Source organism: Zootoca vivipara, chromosome 14 (assembly GCF_963506605.1).
Source record: "Zootoca vivipara chromosome 14, rZooViv1.1, whole genome shotgun sequence".
NCBI lineage: Eukaryota > Metazoa > Chordata > Lepidosauria > Squamata > Lacertidae > Zootoca > Zootoca vivipara.
The window spans coordinates 49,186,890-49,210,400 of NC_083289.1; the positions used below are offsets into that span (position 1 = coordinate 49,186,890).

At 41.1% G+C, this 23,511-nt stretch overlaps 2 protein-coding genes across 7 annotated transcripts in view; one reads left to right on the forward strand and one right to left on the reverse strand.

Moving 5' to 3' along the window:
- Positions 1–23,511, reverse strand: part of C14H7orf50 (chromosome 14 C7orf50 homolog) — a 140,769-nt gene that overhangs the window by 37,534 nt on the left and 79,724 nt on the right. The gene's annotated exons all lie outside the window — the stretch shown is intronic.
- Positions 1–23,511, forward strand: part of GPR146 (G protein-coupled receptor 146) — a 48,974-nt gene that overhangs the window by 2,420 nt on the left and 23,043 nt on the right. The window contains exon 2 of one of the 4 annotated variants that reach the window (XM_060282457.1): positions 5,043–23,502. The exons of the other annotated variants lie outside the window; for them this stretch is intronic. Coding sequence (XP_060138440.1) covers positions 19,837–21,555 — 1,719 coding nt within the window. The 5' untranslated portion in view covers positions 5,043–19,836 and the 3' untranslated portion in view covers positions 21,556–23,502. Of the gene's footprint in view, positions 1–5,042; positions 23,503–23,511 lie in introns of those variants that run through there. 4 annotated transcript variants of the gene reach the window in all.

A 23,511-nucleotide genomic window follows, 5' to 3' on the forward strand; every position in this document is an offset into this window, starting at 1 on the left:
CTGAATGTTTACTTCACCTCAGTTTTTTCGCTTTGATAATAAGAGATTAACTTATAACGTTTTAGTACTAATAAGTAAACTGACTTGATTAAAAACAAATATCTGATTGAGTCTAAGAAAATATGGCAATCTCGTGAAACTGACTACACCATATGGATATTGCAACTTGTCCTGTATATTAAACTCCATGTCATACATGGTCTATAGAGAAACTGACTTGCAACAGATCAGAAACTGACATGGTAACTCCTTGGCCAAGTATGGGCCACTTGCAGATGCCATCTGTTCCTCCCATCGCCCACAACAAAGGCAAAAAGTAGTGGATGGGCAGAATCTGTAGTAAGGGGATTCAACAACAAACCACCATGGATAGTAGAACCTTTGAGATTCCATAGTTGATGTTTTATTTTGAGAGGACAGGTCATAATGACAGAGTCCATGCTTTGTGTTCAGATTCCCCAGGTTAAATCCCATCATCTCCAGATAGGGCTGGAACTTGTCAGAAATCCCAAAGAGCTGTTGTCAGTCAGTGCAGCCAACAGTGAGTTAGATCGACCAGAATATCAGAATGTTCTGATTCATCAAACAACAATTTTTATGTTTCAGTGGGGGTGGGAGAAGGGACAAACAATTCAGGAATACTTCATGAGCAGAAAAGCTGCTATTAATCTGGTGCCAAACATGACCACAGTTAAAGCTGACCAGAATACCCACAGGACTCCTAACTAATCAAGAGAACCTTGATGAGTCTTAACCCACTACACACCGTATCAACATAATTCTTATCTGTAGTTAAGGCTGGCGGATAGGGTACCAACTTTTTATTTCAAAAATTATGGAACCAGGGGAAGGTCAGACGGTGGAGTCTCTTAGACGCCAGAGAGAGTAGAGCTAGTAGTAAAAGCTTTCCATTTGCTCCTGCCAAATACAGTGGACTGAGCCCATGTCTGCATTCTAGGGTGGGGTGAAAAAGCTGCATAGGGAAGCAGGTGTAAGAACAATCCCCACACCCCAGTTGCCACTGAGAACTTGCCAAGTTGCTTTGCCACCACCCACCCTATCTGCCTCGGCTTAAAAATCTTATTTTGGGGCAGTGGAAAGAAAGCTATGTAATAAACAGACACATGTACTTTACAGGCTCACAGGCAGGGGTATGTTAAATGCTGAGCTGGCGCTGAGCTTGGACTGAGCTCAATAACATGGCACATACATTAGATACACATTTTAAGCCTGGGCATTGTGAAAATGATGCTGCTTTTACTTGAAAAAGCAACTGACCAGAAGTAAAAAAAAAACTGGATTGTTCCTGCCCTCCCTACTCTGGCCACTTTGGCAACCCTCTGAAGGGTCCACTTATTATTATTTATCCTGCGATCTGCACCAGCCTCAAGCGTATTATACCTGGTTCAAAAGAAATATGGTAGTTTGGCTAATAAGAACAAAACAAAACATTTTTAAAATGGTGATTCAAAAGGTAGCTGGTAAAATGAAAGTCTAGTACTGTATAATGAAAAATGAATGCAACAAGTGTACAATGGCAAAACTTTGCATGCACCTTTCTTCTACTAGCTTTTTGTTTGCCTTTTGCCTGTCGCTGAAGGCTAAACTTATTTTGTCCAGTCATCCATCTTGACATACTGCCAGAAACTCAATGTTTTCTGGCTGCACAAAGTCCCTCTTGGGGTATGCATTGGCACCAGACTCTCAAGGTTCAGGTGATACACCTCTTGCCTTCACCGCAAGAACAGTGGAATATTTTCCAGTCACTGTCAAATTACATTAGCTAATCCACATTTTGCTATATCTGAGAATGAAATTCACTCTAGGGACAACCACAAAGCTTATGAATCATCTATTTGAACAACCAGACTAATTTAAGAATAAGTCTGAAGATAGTAAGCCATTCAATATCCTTCAGTTGAGCACAATTTCCACAGATCCCTTGATACTATGCATTCACTCATATCCATCCCAAATGAACAAACAAAAAACACTCTGTCAGACCATCTTTTTGGCTATAAATTTATCCAAGCCTACAGCCTCAAGCGTTCTCCACTAGAAACACACAACATTAAAATCCTTGGAATTTATTTGCAAGTAAACATGGTTTAGATTCGGCTGCAAAACAGAAAAAAACCACAATCCATTGTGATACTACTGGCAAGTGGCTCATTCATCATAGTTCTTAGGCACCATACAGAAATAGATAGACACTTTCAAGTTTGGAACAAAGTTTTGTTGATAAGCAACACTACTATATTCCATTTTCCAGTCATACAACTAGTTCCATACACACATGCCAACCTGTCACAATGTGAAGTTGCTAACCTGTATATACCCTCTCTCTTTCTGCCAGTAGTGAGCTGGTATGGTCAGGTAGGAACTACCAGCTTTAGTGGTGGCCTAGGAGCAGCACAGGGACCCAGGTGGCGCTATGGGTTAAACCACAGAGCCTAGGGCTTGCTGATCAGAAGGTCGGCGGTTCGAATCCCTGTGACGGGGTGAGCTCCCGTTGCTTGGTCCCAGCTCCTGCCAACCTAGCAGTTCGAAACCACGTCAAAATGCAAGTAGATAAATAGGAACCGCTACAGCGGGAAGGTAAACGGCGTTTCCGTGTGCTGCTCTGGTTTGCCAGAAGCGGATTTGTCATGCTGGCCACATGACCTGGAAACTATATGCCGGCTCCCTCGGCCAAAAATGCGAGATGAGCGCGCAACCCCAGAGTCGGTCACGACTGGACCTAATGGTCAGGGGTCCCTTTACCTTTACCTTTTAGGAGCAGCACAACAAGCTAAAATCCTGATATATCTGTTGGAGTTAGGGGATCTTCTTATTCAAACAATGAAAAGCTTTAGCCTACATAACAGATTGCATTGGTAATCAAGCTCATCTTCACAAATCACACTAGTGACCCTAAAAGCTTGTAGAAAAGGCAAAAGATAGCATAACCTCTGCACAAATGGAGTTCTCACTGGCCAAGCATATAAAGTTTTGTAGTTCTATATGTATTTTTTCCCAATGAAAGCCAAACACATGAGCAGACATGCACTGAAACTCAAGAAGCAATACACAGAAAACCACTAACTCCAAGAACACAAAACACGGTGCCTTTAGTTAGCTTGTTGAGTGGCTTTGTGCACTCCCACATGCAGACACACTTTCTTCCTCAGCTTTCCATATTACTGTATTGAAGCTGCACAAGTATATGTCATCCAACAATTGCTAGCAATGAAAAGTATTCCATTCCAATAACCTTTTCTTGCATTGAGAGATGTCTGATATCAAGTGTCAGGCAATAAAATGAGTTCAACCAGGGGGCATATGTTAAGCAGCTGTGACTTAGCTGCTTAACAGTTCAGATTCAATGCCAGCGCAGAAGCTCTGCTTTTCACATCTCCTTTCCTACACCTACATACCTGTCCACATATGCATGTGCATATGAAAAGAATCAGGCCAGTTTAGTTTTCATTTCTGCAACTACATGAAATTATATGTTGAGGCTACACTGTCCCCATTTATACTATTTGTTTACTTCAGATATATTTCAGTGACATACTAAATAATTCAAGTTTGTTGTCAAAATGTAGTGTTTTCTCCTTTAAATATTTTCTAATAAGGCAAACATGGGGAGCAGATGAAAATCTGCAAACTTCATTGAAAAAGAGATGAATTGTAACTATGGAAAAAAGTTATCCAAGTAAGTAAAGGCAACAAGTGGGAAAACAAGTCTAGGATGTGAGGGGCGGTGTTTTTTCTGGAGGGACGCAGGGGTATGCATGCCCCTAAACATTTTGTGAATCTAGGTTTGGCCTCATTAAGGGGCAGTATTTCAATATGAGTAGGAAAATTAGAGTACTCCTAAACATTTTTTTAAAGAAAAAGAGCACTGGTGAGGGGAAATAATAGAGAGTGAGTAAAGATGCTTGCTCAATGTGTCTAAGCAGGAATTAAGCTGACAAAGACACATTCAGCATACTTTCCTCTGAGAAGAATTGAGAAACCTACATCTGTGCACATAAAGCCTGAGTCTTAAACCTGAATTAAATCTCCCCCTCTGTCTACCTGTTGACTCGGCCAGAGAAGGTAGCATGTCAACATTTTTTAGTTTTGAAAAGGTCCCTCACCAAGCTTCTATGCAGTTATATGTCCTGTTTACCATACAACATCCTCCTCCTCCTCCTTTGGCGATTACTATCCTGGCTCATGACCAGGTTGTTTTTGCAAGATTTTACAACTCTAGGCAGGCAATGAATTTATAATCCTCAAATACTTAGTCCTTATTTACCGTTGCAGTAACCAAGAGTAGTCTGAAAGTGCATGGCCAATGCCTGATGTAATCTCATAAGGAAATTTCTAGACCTCAGGCTGACAATGCACCATAAAACCCATGGTTTGGCTCCTCCAGATTATGAGCTGTAAAAGTTTATCTGACAAACCATGTGCCTGGGTTCAGACAACATGCTAAGCCAACCCATGGCTTAGTCCTGGGTAGTACAGCAGGGGAAAGAGCTGTGCCATGGTTTGCACAAAGCCAATGTTTGTCTTAGTATTATGTGCAAACCAGGTCATTGTATACATTTCACACAATATATTTAAGTAATAACATCCAGTTTTTATTAATGCAAGATGTGGACTACCCTAGCAGAATAAGATTTTAAATACACATAGCTTTGCACATAACTTGCATCAAGCACTGATCTGTTTACAGGAATAAGAGCATTAATAATCCTTGGTCAAATCTGAGGCTTTTGACTATTTCATTCAATGCTATTATGTGAAAATATGAAAAACAGCATTGGTGTTATCGTTGGTTTGCTGTGGTAGGCTCAGTGCTGCGTTCCATGAACACACTCTAAAAAGCAAGTGATGAGGCTAAAATCAACTTAAAAACTGGACCTGCAACTTGTAATCAATTAAATAATAATAATAACCCCTTTCCATTGCCCAGTTAGTCAAGCATTTTAATTTTTAACACAAGTTCTACAAGCTGCAGATGATAGGCACCATATTAACAAAGGGATTCTACCCTCATTCTCAAATAGGAGGGAATACTTCTTCCAAGCATCTTAAAAAGCAGAGACATCACCTTGCCGACAAAGGTCCGTATAGTTAAAGCTATGGTTTTCCCAGTAGTGATGTATGGAAGTGAGAGCTGGACCATAAAGAAGGCTGATCACCGAAGAATTGATGCTTTTGAATTATGGTGCTGGAGGAGACTGTTGAGAGTCCCATGGACTGCAAGAAGATCAAACCTATCCATTCTTAAGGAAATCAGCCCTGAGTGCTCCCTGGAAGGACAGATCGTGAAGCTGAGGCTCCAATACTTTGGCCACCTCATGAGAAGAGAAGAATCCTTGTAAAAGACCCTGATGTTGGGAAAGATTGAGGGCACTAGGAGAAGGGGACGACAGAGGACAAGATGGTTGGACAGTGTTCTTGAAGCTACGAACATGAGTTTGACCAAACTGCAGGAGGCAGTGCAAGACAGGAGTGCTTGGCGTGCTATGGTCCATGGGGTCACGAAGAGTCAGACACGACTAAACGACTAAACAACAACAACACTTCTTCCAAGATGGTCCATATATGTCACAGGCAGCACCATGTAAAACATCTGCAAACCTGTGCCTCTTGTACTCTGGTCACATATTTCATGTACATCTATTCATTAGTTAACATATTTATACTCCATCTTTCCATTAAAAATGATCACAGCAATAATTAAAAATAAATTGTTTATTTATATGCAATCACATGCAAAATGTAAGACTTTAAAACAATGTGCTAAGAGCTCACACCACAACCAACCCACATAATCCTTCTTACTTGGGCATAATTTACTTGGGCTGAAGGAGGTATTATTTCTCAGATCACAGTGTTTTTAGCATTCTTTAATTGTACAGACTTCCTGTCCAAAAAGACAAAACAAAATCAGGAAACAGAAGTGCCACCAACCAAAAGATCATAAGGGGCTGTCAGGGAGTTGTTGCGGCTACTCCCGAGTAAAGACGCTCCAGTCTGTTGTGTCTTTAAAGGTTTTATTGTGCATACTATTTAGAGTGCAGAGATAGCAAAAAACATGACCTCCTAGTCACTCTCAGAACCCAGCAATGGCGCCCATCGGCTTCGGGGCCAACATAATAACCTGGGCACCCCAAAACGTCGCCCTTTCACCCTGCGTTTGGGCGCGTGCCTCAATTTGGGCGCCGGAAGGAGTGGTGCCCCTACTTCCCCTGGCTGCCTGGGGCAGTGCCTGGGACCCGACTTCTCCCTGAGCCGCCCCCCCCTCCACTTGTTGGTTCCTTCCTCCATTCCGCTTCCCCCTGACCCGCTGCTAGTGCTGTCGCTGGGCGAAGTGCTGGTCAGGATCATGGGGGGAGGCTCCCTGTAGGGAGTCCCCCTGACAGGGGCCTAACCTTTTTAGTGGTGTGAGATACTAGTTAATATCCTGTATGTTAGAATGTGCCTATAAATCAAAACCTTCATCAACTCCCTGCCTTTTGCTCTTAATACTCACAAGATAAGAAAAAGGAAAGGAAGCTTTTGCTTTTGATTAGTTTGGAAACACAATGCTTGGTGTTTCTCAAGTGGCTCCCCTTCTACATTTGTGAATACACTATTGCAACATTTTGAGCCATGCACTGATTCCCTGCCTCCAGGCATGTTTTGAAGCAAAATGTATGCAATTTGCCATTTTGTCCTAGGTTTGACATTGCCCTGCAAATCAGGATTGGAAACAAGGGTCACACTAGGCAGGGCTGAATGCAAGGCTGAATGACTCCAAGGCCTTAACTCCTTGTTCACAACCACCAGGCCATGGTTTTGAATTACATCTGAACCACTATGCTGTGTTGGAACAATTGCATAATCGCTCAAATTGATATATTACTTAAATAACAAAGTCCATCTTATTCTCCCCTTCGACTTCAATCACATATGACATTGTTAACCTGATGTATTAGGGATTATTAGATATCAAAGCTTTCTGATTCTATGAACAAGATTCAATATTTATTTTTTTAAATTACATGAAGAAATTAAATATGTTCTCTCTTTTATTTAACATTCTTTCTTTCTGTTCTGCACCCAGGAAGCAGACTGTGCTAGAGGGCAAATTTGAGTGATTTGCTACAGCTAGAAAATCTAGGAATACTCAGCCCCATCCCACCCAAATCTCTCAGAACCATCTAAACTAGAAGGCAGCAATTGATATTAATAGGAAGTTGGGGGGTGAGGGGACTTCGCTTAAGTGCCTGTGCAGTCCATTTATTTATGTAATCATATCTTTCCAGAAACTAAACATTTCACAAATTCTGAATATCACCTGGACTGTTTTGTTTTCACACTCAAATAATAATAATAATAATAATAATAATAATAATAATAATAATAATCAGTTTTGTAAGAAGCATGGAATTCTACATTTTGTTGTAGTTGTTGTTTAGTCGTTTCCAACTCTTCGTGACCCCATAGACCATAGCACGCCAGGCACTCCTGTCTTGCACTGCCTCCCGCAGTTTGGTCAAACTCATGTTCGTAGCTTCGAGAACACTGTCCAACCATCTGTCGTGCTGGAATATCATCACTTCCACTGGCCTTGTTATTAGCAGTGCTTTCTAAGGCCCATTTGACTTCACTCTCCAAGATGTCTGGCTCAAGGTCAGCAACCACACTACCTGGGGTGTACGAGACCTCCATATCTTTCTGGTACAATTCCTCTGTGTATTCTTGCCACCTCTTCTTGATGTCTTCTGCTGATTCTACATTTTAAGTAACCTATTTGACTCAAGTATTTAGATGATGGGGGAGAAACCCCAATGAATCAGAATATTTACAGTTCAACACCTTAATCCCATAAATTAAAGAGAGCATGGATAAAGAAAAAATATTAAAATGGAGCAAAAGTCTTTGAGATGTTATTAGACCGGAGGGCGGGGGAGTGCGCGCCCGTGCGCATGCGCACACGCACACGGTCGGGAAAAAACCGCTGAAAATCGCTTGTGCGCATGGGCCTCCCCCGACCTGGAAGTGCATCGGAAATGACCTCTTCTGGGTCGGGAGAGGCCCATACGCATGCGCACAAAGGATTTTTGGCGATTTTTGGGCGATTTTTAAGATCGTCGCCGCGCGCCGTAAGAGCGGGCGGCAGCAGCGGGCAGCGGGGGTTGTCGCGGGCCGGATTGGGAGGCCGATTGGGCCGCATCCGGCCCGGGGGCCGTAGTTTGGGGACCCCTGTATTAGACAATTCATGCAAAAAAAATGCAATATGTTCAACACGAAACAAGCAACTTCATTAAAAATATTCTTTGCTCTGAAATCCAAGCAATTTTAATGCATTTTACATGTAAATCTAACATTGTTGTTGTAGGATTCGCAAATGAACGGAAACTAATTGTAACCATCCTTGCACATTTCCAAGGCATTTAAAACAATTACCACTCTTTTTGTAGTAAACTGATATTGCAATTTCATTAAACTCTTCTTGCATGAACTAGTAAACACTAAAATCATACAGAGCATGGCATAACATCTGGAAATGCCATTGTGGGGATTTGCTATTGACGTCAAAACTTTGTGGGCTCCATATTTGTTATGGACGCAGTACACAAAAGTCTTGTATTACCACATATACCTCCTCTCTTGCTACCACATACCAGCACAAAGAGCCAAGTCCTAGCAAATCCAATGCAAACAAAGGAATCTGTGGCTATAGATAGATTTACTGCTGGTGCTTCCCCATTCAGAGCTGAAGATTTTGTGGTTGGTCGAAGAAGCACTTGCAAAATCCACAACCAGAAATGGGGAGGATATAGCATTAGAGCTACGGCTGCTGACAAAGGCTCCCAAGTTTACACAGGTTCTACTGCTGCACTGGTAAAGAAGAAGGTAGGCTTGCACCCACATGATTTTTATAAAAAGAAATATGTGTGGGTAAGACCAGGGCCTATATGGTTAAAATTAAATGGGGATACTTGTTGTAGTCAACGAAGTACTGTAACTGTGCACGAGGAATGACTTCTGCTTGTGCAATGGCAAGTCTACTCCCACTCCTTCCCCAATATGCTGTAGGCCGGGGTTCTCCCAACTCTCTAGAGTAAATTTGGGTGAGTGCAAGGGACACACAGGATGGAAAGGGAGAGAACATTCTATTACACAACTGTAATGTCCTTCTTGGATTCAACCCAGGACCTCCTGAGCACTTGCGGTAAAAAATTTTTGACAGGATTTGCACTAGGCAATATACTTTAAAGATACTACTCAAACATTTTTAGCAACAAATATGCACATAGGCAATGTTTAAACAAGGAACCAGAAATCCAGTTGCAATTGTTATAGGGACATGACTTCAATTGCACGGATTATGCTAAACCAAAAGTAACAGCTTTCAAAAATTCTCCAGGTCTTGGGGGAAAACAGGAGGAGGGAAGCATGCAAACCAAAGGTTCCCTGTAGTTCATGCACATCTTGCTAAATCATGGTTTATTGTGATACGCAAACTCAGTTAGACCAGGGGTCCCCAGACTTACCGGGCTTTGGGCCGGTTCCCACCGCGCCAATCGCGCGGCGGGCTGGAGGGCGGGGGAGTTTCCAGGTGCTTCCAGGTCGGAAAAAGCGCCGGAAATCGTGTGTGCGCATGCGTATGGGCCTCCCCCGACCCGGACGTGCACCAGAAATGACCTCTTCTGGGTCGGGAGAGGCCCATAAGCATGCGCACAAAGGATTTTCAGCGCTTTTTTCCGACCTGGAAGAGCGCTGCGCGCCGTAAGAGCGGGCAGTGGCGAGCGGCGGGGGTCGTCGCGGGCCGGATTAGGAGGCCAATTGGGCCGCATCCGGCCCCCGGGCCGTAGTTTGGAGCCCCTGAGTTAGACGGTCAAACAGAATCTTAATGTGCATGTGTATATTCACCTGATTATATGTAAAAGAATGTCCATGAAATTGCAGCTTATTAAACTTTAAATAAGAGTTGTAGCATAAAATAATGACATCTGCAGATTTAAAAAATCACTGGAAAAAGCTCCTCAATAAAAGCTTTTGTTCCATTAAAAGCTGTATCTAGTATGTCCCAACAACTTCCACATTTTTGATGGTTTCAAATTACAAAATTGTTTCACATGTTTAGAGTGTATATAAACAACTGAAAACAAACTGAAAACAAAGCTTTTAGGCCATGTGTATGTTCAATAATGGAAGTAATAATGCAGCTAATAATCTAGTTACAAATCTGGTTAAAATACTTTTTTTCCTAGAAAAGTTATATCAATTGAAATATGAACAATTTGACATTTTACAAAGATCAGCACCGGGGCCCAGTCTCAACCAGCTCCCCCACCCCACCCCATACCCAGATATATGTTTATCAAAAAGTGATTCAATCTGACAGTAAAACGGAAAACAGTAGTGAATTTCTACTGTAATAATTTGAAGGAGCAGAGACTGAATGCTTCTCTGTTCTTAACAAAGGACTCATTATATCATCTATTTCTAAAGCTACTGGCCCTTGATCATTTAAGTACTGGGTCTTTTCAGGCATTTTAATGGGGTATGAAAAACAACATCTACCAAGACAGTGAGTGATTACTGGCACTATCATCCAGGCTAGGAGGGGAAATCAATTTTACATCAAAGTAAATTCAAATTATACAGCTTGAAATGCATGAAATGTTATTTTGTAAGTTTTCAATTACAAGTTTTCAGAAAGCAGTTCCAGAATTTATTTTAGGCTGTGATATTTTGATCTGTACCCATGAATTTATAAAACACATTTTTCACACAAAACATAAGAAGCAACTTCAAAACTCACCCCTGGTATTTGAGCAAATAGCTGAATGCTTTTAAGGGAAGGTAAATCATGTGTACATTGTACCCCATGAGCTGAGCTGGGTTCATGTTTTCATAGCCCAATTCCCCAACATATCCAGGCAGGGCTTGGAAAGACCCCTGTCTGAAAACCTGAAGACCTACTGAGCCACCATGTCATATCAATTTCTAAAGTGACGTGCCATGCAAACAATGGGCTAACCAATAATTCACATCTTGCGATATGGAGTATAGAAAAAAAAGAGGCAGCCAAAGTAATCCAGGTGCATTCTAAAATCATAATAGGATTACTCTGGCCCAATAAATGCCTTACTACCTTCTGAAAACAAAGCAAAGGTAAGATTCTTTATTACACCATGAAAAGGAATAGGATTTTTTTTTGACAATTATATAATTTGTTTGGTGGCATGAGGGGAAGGGGGAGAATGAAAGCACAATAAGTGTGACTAATTTTAGGGCTGCTGATTTAGAAGTATGTTTCTGTGATAAATGAACAAGCAGGCATTATTGATAGAGAGAACAAATAATACTATCTGTGGCATTATCTGTGAGAGATAATGGGGTCACAGCAAAGCCAGTTTTTAATATTGAAAAACTGCTGCATTACTGTGACTTATTGTAGCTTATTGTAACTGTTCTGGTAGATTTCCTAGGAATTTATCTCCTATTTGTGGATATGAAACACTGGTGTAGACAATAGTTCTTGCAGTCTGTATTCTTGTCTTCCCATGATGTTTAATTTTTTTATCAAAGATTTACAGAGAACAGTAAGCAGTAATGAGGTCACATCTTGATATAGAAAACCTCTTGGATGAATTTAATTTGAAAAGGCATACTGTATTAGGGAAGACCAGCAAGTTATAGTATGAATCAAACTGTGTTCTTAGAAACCCTGGCATCTCATGGAGAAGTTCCTTGCTGAGAAGATAAATCATTTTGGAGAAGTTTCTTGAAATACAACTTGTCCATGATTACCGATCTATCCCTGCAGAGCAGAGCCACAGGAAAAGTCCGCATTATTATTATTATTATTATTATTATTATTATTATTATTATTATTATTATTATTGACTAATTAACTAACAGAAGGACTGCTCTGGTCTATGGGTATTTGCCAAAACAATTTCTTTCCTTTAAAAATACCTGAAGACCTCTGTAATTCACAAGTTTCCTGTTTAAAAAAGTGAGTTCCTTGGCAGGCAAATCAATATGGAAAGAGTTCCCTGAGGATAGGAAAGTTGAAAACTTCTGTTTTTACTAATGTAAAAACAAGCTGCCTTTAATTCAGTTTTAGAGATAAACTATCAAGTGATTTGGAGTCAAGATTTGAGGTCATACCCTACAAACTAGGTATTTTGTATACTGTCAAAGATCCTAATAGGAAAATGTGGCAGTTGCTATTTCTAGGCACAAGCAATAACCTGGATCAGAAGGCAAAGTTCAAGAGCACAGTAATGCATTAACAGAAGGTCTGCTTTGGACTGTGGGTATCTGCCAAAACCATTTCCTTCCTTTAAAATTAAAATTCTGATCAGCCTTCGTGTCATTGGCAAAAATATAGGACTTCATCTACATCCTGAATGCACCTTTTATTTGGTCCAACAAATGGAGTACAAGACACTGTTTGCTAGTATACTGTAAAAGCTTTCAGACAGAAGTAAATGCTCTATTCATACAAGCAGAAACTACTTGCACACACACACAGACACACACACACACATACATATACATGGACCCAGGTGGCGCTGTGGGTTAAACCAGTGTCTCGGGGCTTGCTGATCAGAAGGTCGGCGGTTCGAATCCCTGCAACAGGGTGAGCTCCCGTTGCTCGGTCCCAGCTCCTGCCCACCTAGCAGTTCGAAAGCACATCAAAGTGCAAGTAGATAAATAGGTACCGCTCCGGCGGGAAGGTAAATGCCGTTTCCGTGTGCTGCTCTGGTTCGCCAGAAGCAGCTTTGTCATGCTGGCCACATGACCCGGAAGCTGTCCCCTCGGCCTATAGAGCGAGATGAGCGCCGCAACCCCAGAGTCGGACACGACTGGATCTGATGGTCAGGGGCCCTTTTACCCCCCCTCTCTCTATATATATGCACACACACACACATACATACACACTGTATAATCCTTCATCAGAATTTAAATAGTCATGATCCTGTTTTTTAAAAAAACTTTAACGAACAAACTGTTTTTAGGGGTGGTATAAAGATAATGTTGGCTCTCTCTTCACTGTGATTAAGAGATCAGAACCAAGATAGAGGATTATATGCTCTCTGCCAACAGTCACTCTCACCTTAACTGGGGGAAAGGCTGTAGCTCCGTGGTAGAGCATATGCCTTGCATGAACATCCTAGGTTCCAGCCTGAAACCCTCAAGAGCTGCTCCCAGTCGTGGTGGACAATACTGAGCATGATGGACAAGTGGCCTGACTCAGCATAAGGCAGTTTCCTATGTTCTTAAATAGACTTATGCATTTTGGACTTTAACAACAACAACAACTGTTTTTAATATTCAGTTGGAAGCCGCCCAGAGTGGCTGCAGAAACCCAGCCAGATGGGCGGAGTATAAATAATAATTTGTTGTTGTTGTTGTTGTTGTTGTTGTTGTTGTTGTTGTTGTTGTTGTTGTTACAACAACAACAACATTCCTGTTTAAGTTGTGTTTTCAGAACCTTGTTAAACATGTACCCTGGTTTGCCTTACCTTAACTGGGGTTAATGTAGGTGTTGATGTAATGCATAATCACAGTTAATATGGGATGGATAAATTTCCTCTGGAGAAGGAAATGGTTAAGTAATTACAAAAGGTATTCAGGAATACACTTAAACTTGGTGTGCCTATAGAGCACCTGCACATGTTAGCATAGTAAAGGCCTTTTTAAAGGTGCATGCGAATATTGCAGGCAACGCTTGGTCAGTTCTTTTCCAGTTTTCTCTAACTGGCCATCTAGCAAGACCACTTGTCTTCAGAGTTGTACAGCTGTACCTTGGTTGACAAACGCCTTAGCAGTTGAATGTTTTGGCTCCTAAATGCTGCAAACCCAGAAGTGAGTGTTCCAGTTTGCAAACCTTCTTTTGGAAGCCAAATGTCTGGTGGGGCTTCCACAGCTTCCGATTGGCTGCAGGAAGCTCCTGCAGCCAATGGGAAGCCGCGCCTTGGAAGTTGAATGTTTTGGAAGTCAAACAGACTTCCGGAACGGATTCTGCTCAGCATCCAAGGTACGACTGTAATCACATACACCTCATATTTTAAATACCCTTTCTCTTTTAACCATTTGGTGGAGGAACTCTCAACTGTCATGAAATAAAACTGAAAAATGAAAATACTTACTGCTGTATTTTGTAATTATATTAATGTAAGCAGATGACACAGTCCAAACATGCATTCATAACATGACCTGTCTTGTCTAAAATTGATGAAGAAAGTTAATATATTCATCAAAGTAATGCGTATTTTTGAGATGAACTAATTCTAATAGATCTTGTGGAGAACTTTCCTACAGTAAGGAGACCAAATCTGGAATCCAAAACCAGTTCTGGCCAATGTGTGTTCACTATAGCAGTACCCTCACAAACAAATTAAACTACCATAAGCACATTTAAAATGAGTTACTGACTACTATGAGAGCAAATCTGTAATCCCTAACAAATTTATATGATGATTTACTTACTTGAAAATAAATCCCTTTGGTTGCCGATCAGAAGGTCGGTGGTTCGAATCCCCGCAACGGGGTGAGCTCCCATTGCTTGGTCCCTGCTCCTGGCAACCTAGCAGTTCGAAAGCACGAAGTGCAAGTAGATAAATAGGTACCACTCCGGCAGGAGGGTAAATGGCATTTCCATGTGCTGCTCTGGTTCGCCAGAAGTGGCTTAGTCATGCTGGCCACATGACCCAGAAGCTGTACGCCGGCTCCCTCGTCCAGTAAAGCGAGATGAGCGCCACAACCCCAGTGTCGTCCGTGACTGGACCTAATCGTCAGGGGTCCCTTTACCTTTACCTTTTTACCACATGACGTTAGCTCTTGAAGGTATAAAATAAAAGTGCATAATAAGTTTCTGTATCTGCTGCACTCTTGAAATAACTTTGCTGAAGTGACAGTCCAGGGTTTTTTAATTCACACAGGGAGCAAATTATAGTTGCCTTTGTCTAGTCCTTTTCTCTTTGCAGAATTTACCAAGTATAACATATTTTAACTGGTTGCCAAGAAGAACTGAATAAAATAATTAATTCTCCTTGGTGGCAAACAATTTATAAGAAGCTGATTACAAGGGGTGGGGGAATACCAAGCTTGAGTGAAACTGTGTGTGGTGCAATCAAAATGAACTTCATTTGCAGTTTCTTAAATCCAAGACAGGTTTCCTCTCTGTCTGCTACAAGGGATTGCAACAGGAAAACAGACTAGAAGGTTAAGAAATTTCCTGCCTATTGCTGTGCTGGGTGTGTCCTCTCCCTTAGATTTTCTGCTTTAGGTTTTATATATATTTTACCTTGACAAGTAAACTATTAGGACAGGTTTGCATATAGCATTACCTAGAGAGGAAAAGACAGTAGATCTGCTTGAACTCTACACACTTCTAGGATCACCACACTCACAGCCAAGTGAACCACCAAATCCAGAGCTTTCCAAACCGTGTGTCGCGACACATGTGTCAGCTGCAGTGTCTAGGTCTGTCACACAAATTCTCCCTACGCTCCTGCTGGGGTGGGAAAAGGTTAGTTTAACCTCCAGTTTGCTAGTAAAACTGAATTTCTGTGTCACGAAATGATGCATGTCTAAAAACAGTGTGTCACCAACAAGAAAAGTTTTGAAAGCTCTGACCTAATCTAAGCTTCACGTATAAACTTTATGGCCAGCTTGCTTTCCGCATACAAAAGGTTGGAAGCCTTCCACTTCCCCTATACTAGAGTTCCCACTTACTTTCCAAGGCTTCCCTATTGCTCACATGTGTATTGCAAGACAAAATAATTTTGCAGAAGACATCATCCAAACACAATTATGGTGCCTGAAACTCCTCTTATCTCCTTCCCACAACCCATGTTCTGGAAGACGAAACCACTTTCTCTAAATTGTCTCTACTTAAACCTTGACTTTTAATGAGAAACATTGCCACAGCAGCTACATATTCATATTCATTCTCATCTGTCTGTCTGTCTCTATCTCTCAGATTTAAAGAGCCACAGTCCCCCTTTAAAGACAGAAGGGAGAGAAAAAGAGCAGGTGGGGTGGTCATTCTGAGAGCACGCTCTCTATTTCTCTTAATAGAAAGACTGGCAAGAGTGGCCTCACCTACACAGGTGAAAGAGAATTGGCAACAGTTCAAAGCCCACAATACCCAACCAATAGCAGTAAAATATCAAGAGGCAAAAGAATGTACAAAAGCCACTTACTAGGACATTAAAAAGCAGACAAAACAGAAGAGATTCCACCCACTACTCTTATCTCAGTCTCCAAGGTATCTACAAACAAAAGACCATGCACTTTCCCCTTTTTTAAACAAAAGGTTGATGGGTAATCACAGCAATAGACTTATTTCAGACAACTTTGCCAAGCCTTGAGACTATCAGAAAAGCCCTTTAACTTTCCAGCACTGGTGTTACCCTCTCCCAAAGACTGTATCTGGAGCAGAGCTCTTACTGATGACAGGTAGGGGAAAAGGAGAAAGTAGATGTGTTTCTGAGATATGCAAAGCAGCTCAGCCCCTCCTGAGATACAAGCTATGAAAGCCTTTAAAGGTACTAAAATAACACCTTGGCTTAAGTCTGGAAATTCTCTGGCACAGTCTGCACATAATGGCAAACCACAGTTAATTGTTTAGCTTGGAATGGGGAGACTGATCCTCCTTGTAAAACTGTAGGTGAAAAACAAAGTAGAATAAATCAGTTGTGATTCCTGGGTTAGCTTATGTCTGAATTGTCATGGTTTGTTTTGCTCAAACCATGGCTGGTAAGCCCAAAACAAACTTTGCTTGGCTTTATATTATGTTTTGCATGGAGCAAAGCAAACCATCACCCCTGGTTCCGACATAATGCTGAGTCTCGGGTTGTGGTTTGCTGCTCCCACCCACACTGGGGAGGAGTAAAAAGGGAGCTAACTCTATTCACCATGGCTTACCATGGCATGCAAACAGGGATGGGTGAATCTTTCGATTTTGGTTTCACAGTTTCTCATATTTCCAATCTTCAGTTTTCCATATGCTTGTGTCATTGTTTTTAATAAAGTTATCATGAAAATTCATTGCCATTGTAGTGCAAATTCTCCTAATATATACATTTTTGTATGCAGTTTTGACTAATATACAAAATTCTGCAAAGCAAATTTCAGTAATATAATGCAATTTTTCTGTTATTTTCACCAACGTATGCATTTTTATGCACAGTTTACCTTAGTGTGTGCATTTTTTAACTTATTTGTGTGGAGAACTGTACTGCAAAATTCAGAGAAGTGTGTTTTGGTTTGCATAGCACAGGCACCCCCAAACTGCAGCCCTCCAGATGTTTTGGCCTACAACTTCCATGATCCCTAGCTAAGAGGACCAGTGGTCGGGGAAGATGGGCATTGTAGTCCAAAACATCTGGAGGGCCAAAGTTTGAGGATGCCTGGCATAGCATTTTAGAAAGTGTGAATTACGCATATTCTCCTTTAAATGTGAACTGAAGTGAATTCTTCTCTCATCCATAAATGCAAATGCTGTCACTGGGCAAGAAGCTATGCAACAACTGTTTCCAGACTGTTTTTAAGGACAGCCCCATATAAAAGTGCATTGTAGTAATAAGAGATAAAGGTGCAGCTAGGCAAGTGACCCTCTATATAAAGCAGCACAGAATTGCACAAGGAATGCAGAGAAGTGCAGCTGCACACTGAGCAGCCACTGCTGCTTCTGAACACATCTGCCATAACACCACTGACCTATAAGTGAACTTTCATAGGTCTGCTACTCAAGATTAGAAATGCAAATATGTCCTTAAGTACCAGAGATAGAGGCACTTAGATCTCCAACTATTTAGCACACATCCAAGTCAATGGAATGTCCCCCAAAAAGATAAAAGTATCTTATCAGCCTTTACTCTAATAAAACCAGAGATTGCTTTACATTCTTAAGACTACAAAAAAGGTTAAGGAAAGGAAAATCCTGTTTTAAGACCTGTGAAGAAACATGGCATTGCTCAATTGCTGAGCAATACTCATATCTAAACTCCAGGCAGCATGATGCGTTTTTCTTCTGATATGCACTTGCAATCGCTACTGAAATGGACTCAAATTGTGCACATGCACTACGTTATAATACAGACCACTAATGAATTTTAAACCATTACAAGAGCCATTTATAAGATCACCCAAGCTGCTCAGATAGCTTTCAGCTCAGCTGATGTGTGCCTTTGTGGTTTTGTAAAATTCTAATGTGGAATGTATTCCTGCAGACATTTACTCAGATGTAACTGAATTTACATCGCACTTATACTATTGAATAGTACGTGTAAAAGCCACATCAACAGGAAATTTTACATATCTGGGAACATTCTCTATGCTGTATCAAAGAAAATTGCAATGCTCCACTGTAAAAATCAGAGAAGCAAATGCTACCACTTTTGTATTTTCTTGGCTCATAAAAAATAGCAAAGATAAGCTTTTGCAAGACCAATGCAATTTATGGTGTAGCTGAAAAGGCATAGGAGATAAAAATTTGCCTTGAGCTACATCTGAAAGCTATGTACGTAAAGAAATGTGAGGGCTCACTTAGAAAAGCACAAACAAAACAGAGTTTTATAACAACCTAAAAGACTAGTAAATACATTGGCAATTTAAAGCCCAGCAGACATACACACAGGTACAGAGGAGAGAAACTGAAACTAGTGGGGCCAAAAGATCATGAAATGGGGTAACCATGGTTGTCCATATCAGAATGGCATCGCTCTCTGGAGCACCTAGGCAGGTGACTCAGAGAACAGAAATTCATGGCAAAAACATTTCAATTTTCTTCAGAGGCTCCCTGAATGCATGAATAATTCTGATCCCACAGAGCAGTAATACTCCTAGACTAGGCTTCCTGACTATCGGGTGACTATCATATCTACTACTGTGGGCAAGAATCCCGTAAAAGAAATGGAGTGGCCCTTATAGTCAACAAAAGAGTGGCAAAAGCTGTAATGGGATGCAATCTCAAAAATGACAGAATGATCTCGATACGAATCCAAGGCAGACGTTTTAACATCACAGTAATCCAAGTTTATGCACCAACTACCGGTGCTGAAGAAAGTGAAATTGACCAGTTCTATGAAGACTTACAACACCTTCTAGAAATGACACCAAAGAAGGATGTTCTTCTCATTACAGGGGATTGGAATGCTAAAGTAGGGAATCAAGAGATAAAAGGAACAACTGGCAAGTTTGGCCTTGGAGTTCAAAATGAAGCAGGGCAAAGGCTAATAGAGTTCTGTCAAGAGAACAAGCTGGTCATCACAAACACTCTTTTCCAACAACACAAGAGACGACTCTACACATGGATATCACCAAATGGGCAGCATCGGAATCAGATTGATTATATTCTCTGCAGCCAAAGATGGAGAAGCTCTATACAGTCAGCAAAAACAAGACCTGGAGCTGACTGTAACTCAGATCATCAGCTTCTTATAGCAAAATTCCAGCTTAAACTGAAGAAAGTAGGAAAAACCACTGGGCCAGTAAGATACAATCTAAATCAAATCCCTTATGAATACACAGTGGAAGTGAGGAACAGGTTTAAGGATTTAGATTTGGTGGACAGAATGCCTGAAGAACTATGGATGGAGGCTCGTAACATTATACAGGAGGCAGCAACGAAAACCATCCCAAGGAAAAGGAAATGCAAGAAAGCAAAATGGCTGTCCAACGAGGCCTTACAAATAGCGGAGGAGAGGAGGCAAGCAAAAATGCAAGGGAGATAGGGAAAGATACAGGAAACTGAATGCAGATTTCCAAAAAATAGCAAGGAGAGACAAGAGGGTCTTCTTAAATGAGCAATGCAAAGAAATAGAGGAAAACAATAGAATGGGGAAAACCAGAGATCTGTTCAAGAAAATTGGAGATATGAAAGGAACATTTCGTACAAAGATTACCATAATAAAGGACAAAAGTGGTAAGGACCTAACAGAAGCAGAAGACATCAAGAAGAGGTGGCAAGAATACACAGAGGAATTATACCAGAAAGATATGGAGGTCTCGTACACCTCAGGTAGTGTGGTTGCTGACCTTGAGCCAGACATCTTGGAGAGTGAAGTCAAATGGGCCTTAGAAAGCATTGCTAATAACAAGGCCAGTGGAAGTGATGATATTCCAGCTGAACTATTTAAAATTTTAAAAGATGATGCTGTTAAGGTGCTACACCCAATATGCCAGCAAGTTTGGAAAACTCAGCAGTGGCCAGAGGATTGGAGAAGATCAGTCTACATCCCAATTCCAAAGAAGGGCAGTGCCAAAGAATGCTCCAACTTCCGCACAATTGCCCTCATTTCACACGCTAGCAAGGTTATGCTTAAAATTCTACAAGGCAGGCTTAGGCAGTATGTGGACACAGAACTCCCAGAAGTGCAAGCTGGATTTCGAAGGGGCAGAGGAACCAGAGACCAAATAGCAAACATGCGCTGGATTATGGAGAAAGCTAGAGAGTTCCAGAAAAACGTCTACTTCTGCTTCATTGACTATGCAAAAGCCTTTGACTGTGTCGACCACAGCAAACTATGGCAAGTTCTTAAAGAAATGGGAGTGCCTGATCACCTCATCTGTCTCCTGAGAAATCTCTATGTGGGACAAGAAGCTACAGTTAGAACTGGATATGGAACAACTGATTGGTTCAAAATTGGGAAAGGAGTACGACAAGGTTGTATATTGTCTCCCTGCTTATTTAACTTATATGCAGAATTCATCATGCGAAAGGCTGGACTAGATGAATCCCAAGCCGGAATTAAGATTGCCGGAAGAAATATCAACAACCTCAGATATGCAGATGACACAACCTTGATGGCAGAAAGTGAGGAGGAATTAAAGAACCTTTTAATGAGGGTGAAAGAGGAGAGCGCAAAATATGGTCTGAAGCTCAACATCAAAAAAACCAAGATCATGGCCACTGGTCCCATCACCTCCTGGCAAATAGAAGGGGAAGAAATGGAGGCAGTGAGAGATTTTACTTTCTTGGGCTCCTTGATCACTGCAGATGGTGAGAGCAGTCACGAAATTAAAAGACGCCTGCTTCTTGGGAGAAAAGCAATGACAAACCTAGACAGCATCTTAAAAAGCAGAGACATCACCTTGCCTACAAAGGTCCGTATAGTTAAAGCTATGGTTTTCCCAGTAGTGATGTATGGAAGTGAGAGCTGGACCATAAAGAAGTCTGATCGCCGAAGAATTGATGCTTTTGAATTATGGTGCTGGAGGAGACTCTTGAGAATCCCATGGACTGCAAGAAGATCAAATCTTTCCATTCTTAAGGAAATCAGCCCTGAGTGCTCACTGGAAGGACAGATCGTGAAGCTGAGGCTCCAATACTTTGGACACCTCATGAGAAGAGAAGAATCCTTGGAAAAGACCTTGATGTTGGGAAAGATTGAGGGCACTAGGAGAAGGGGGCGACAGAAGACGAGATGGTTGGACAGTGTTCTCGAAGCTACGAACATGAGTTTGACCAAACTGCGGGAGGCAGTGGAAGACAGGAGTGCCTGGCGTGCTATGGTCCATGGGGTCACGAAGAGTCGGACACGACTAAACGACTAAACAACAACAACAACAACAACAAGGCTTCCTGAGGACCAGTCATACTGTCCCAACAACTTCTGCAGAACTCAGTGACCAAGTGTTCCATCTGCAGAGCAAGAAACTCTATTAGTAATGTTTAGTAAACATGTGAACAGATGCCAAAGATGCAACAATATACATATCTAGGCTGAAACCTGGTGTATTACTTAAAACTGAAGTAATCTAAAAGCTTTCTCTAAATGCGCACAAAGCAGAGTAGACATTGCAGGACTTTGGACTAGATGATCCCTACCAACTCTGCAATCCTGTGGTCCTGTACTTGAGAATTGTGTATAATGTGCCCCTTCTCAAAGGCACCAAAGATCTCCTAGGTGGAGGCAGCCCTGTTAACAGGGTTGGAAAGTTCTTGCTTTCTTATTGGTTTATTTTCGTTCTTGTTTTTATTATGTTTTGTTTTTGTATTTTTATGTTGTGAACCACAATGAGATCTATAGATGAAGGGTGATATACAAATAAAATAAATAAATAAATCCATGATTCTATACTGGGAAACAAACTCACAGTAACGCCAAATCAAAATCTATCAAAGCTGTAGTTTTTAGACCTGCAGAACAGAAACCTATAAACAATGTTGTAACTGTTTCACCTGTAATGTCATCACAGGTCATTTCTTATGATAAGATTCATGATTTGATTTGATTTTTAGATTTGTACAGCAGTTTGTATATGAAAATTCAATCAAACCACAAAAGGCTGCTTATCTAAGGAAATTAATTTTTGCACCCGTTAGACATGTTTACTCAGCTTCATTTCAACTTATGCCCACAGAATATTGGACTGATAAATTCTTTAATAGGCCAACCAATGACCATCTTTGTGTGTGTAAATCAGGCCAGAACAAAGACACTGCACAGCATATCCTGTATAGCTAGGGATAATAATAATAATAATAATAATAATAATAATACTACTACTACTAATAATAATAATAATAATAATTTATTTACCCGCCACCCATCTGGCCGGGTTCCCCCAGCCACTCTGGGTGGCTTCCAACAAAATATTAAAATACAGAAATCCATCAAACATTAAAAGCTTCCCTAAACAGGGCTGCCTTGAGATGCCTTCTAAAGGTCTGGTAATTGTTGTTCTCTTTGACCTCTGGTGGGAGGGCATTCCACAGGGTGGGATATATTTCTTTATTCAATACAGAATTTTCTGGAAGGTTAATCAGATTATTTCAAAATTAGATAGTTACTGGTTGATGCAGACAGCTTTGTTACCTATAAGGTCCCATTATATGTGCTAGCAGCAAGAAAAATCACAGGATGCTTTTTTGACCTAAAACAGTATACAGTAAGCTCCTAAGAGGAGTCCTTCTTTTCATCTAAATGATTTGAGGAACTTTTTGATTATAAGCTTTAATAATTTGAAATTCTGATAATGTATTGTTGCATGCCACCCCAGTCTCTGAGTGGTGTGAGACTCCAGGGGTTCTAGGCACATACCCAGGATTTGTGTTTCCTTTTGGAACGAGGCCCAGTGGAGACTGTGGTGTCTTTAGGATACAGTGGAACCTAAGTTGTTAAATGTCTCTGTTGACGCACGTTTCGGCTTTCAAACATCAAAAACCCAGAAGTACTTGCTTCGGTTTTCGAATGATTTTTGGAAGCCGAACATGCCTCACGGCTTCCGTTTTGAGTTTCCCTATTGTATTGAGGCTTCCGCTTTCAGTTTTTTGTTTTCGGAAGTCAAACGGTCTTCCGGAATGGATTACATTCGAAAACAGAGGTTTCCCTGTATATGGTCTATTTACACACTTATGCAACTTGAGCCTGTGATGGAGGTGTTCACAGCAAAATCACCCCCAAAAGAGTTTTGTTTATTCCATAGGTGCAGCCTTGGATTCAAACAGAAATCAAACCTTGCTTTCAAAAATTGCTCTGACTCCCTCCCCAACTTGCTGCTTTTCTT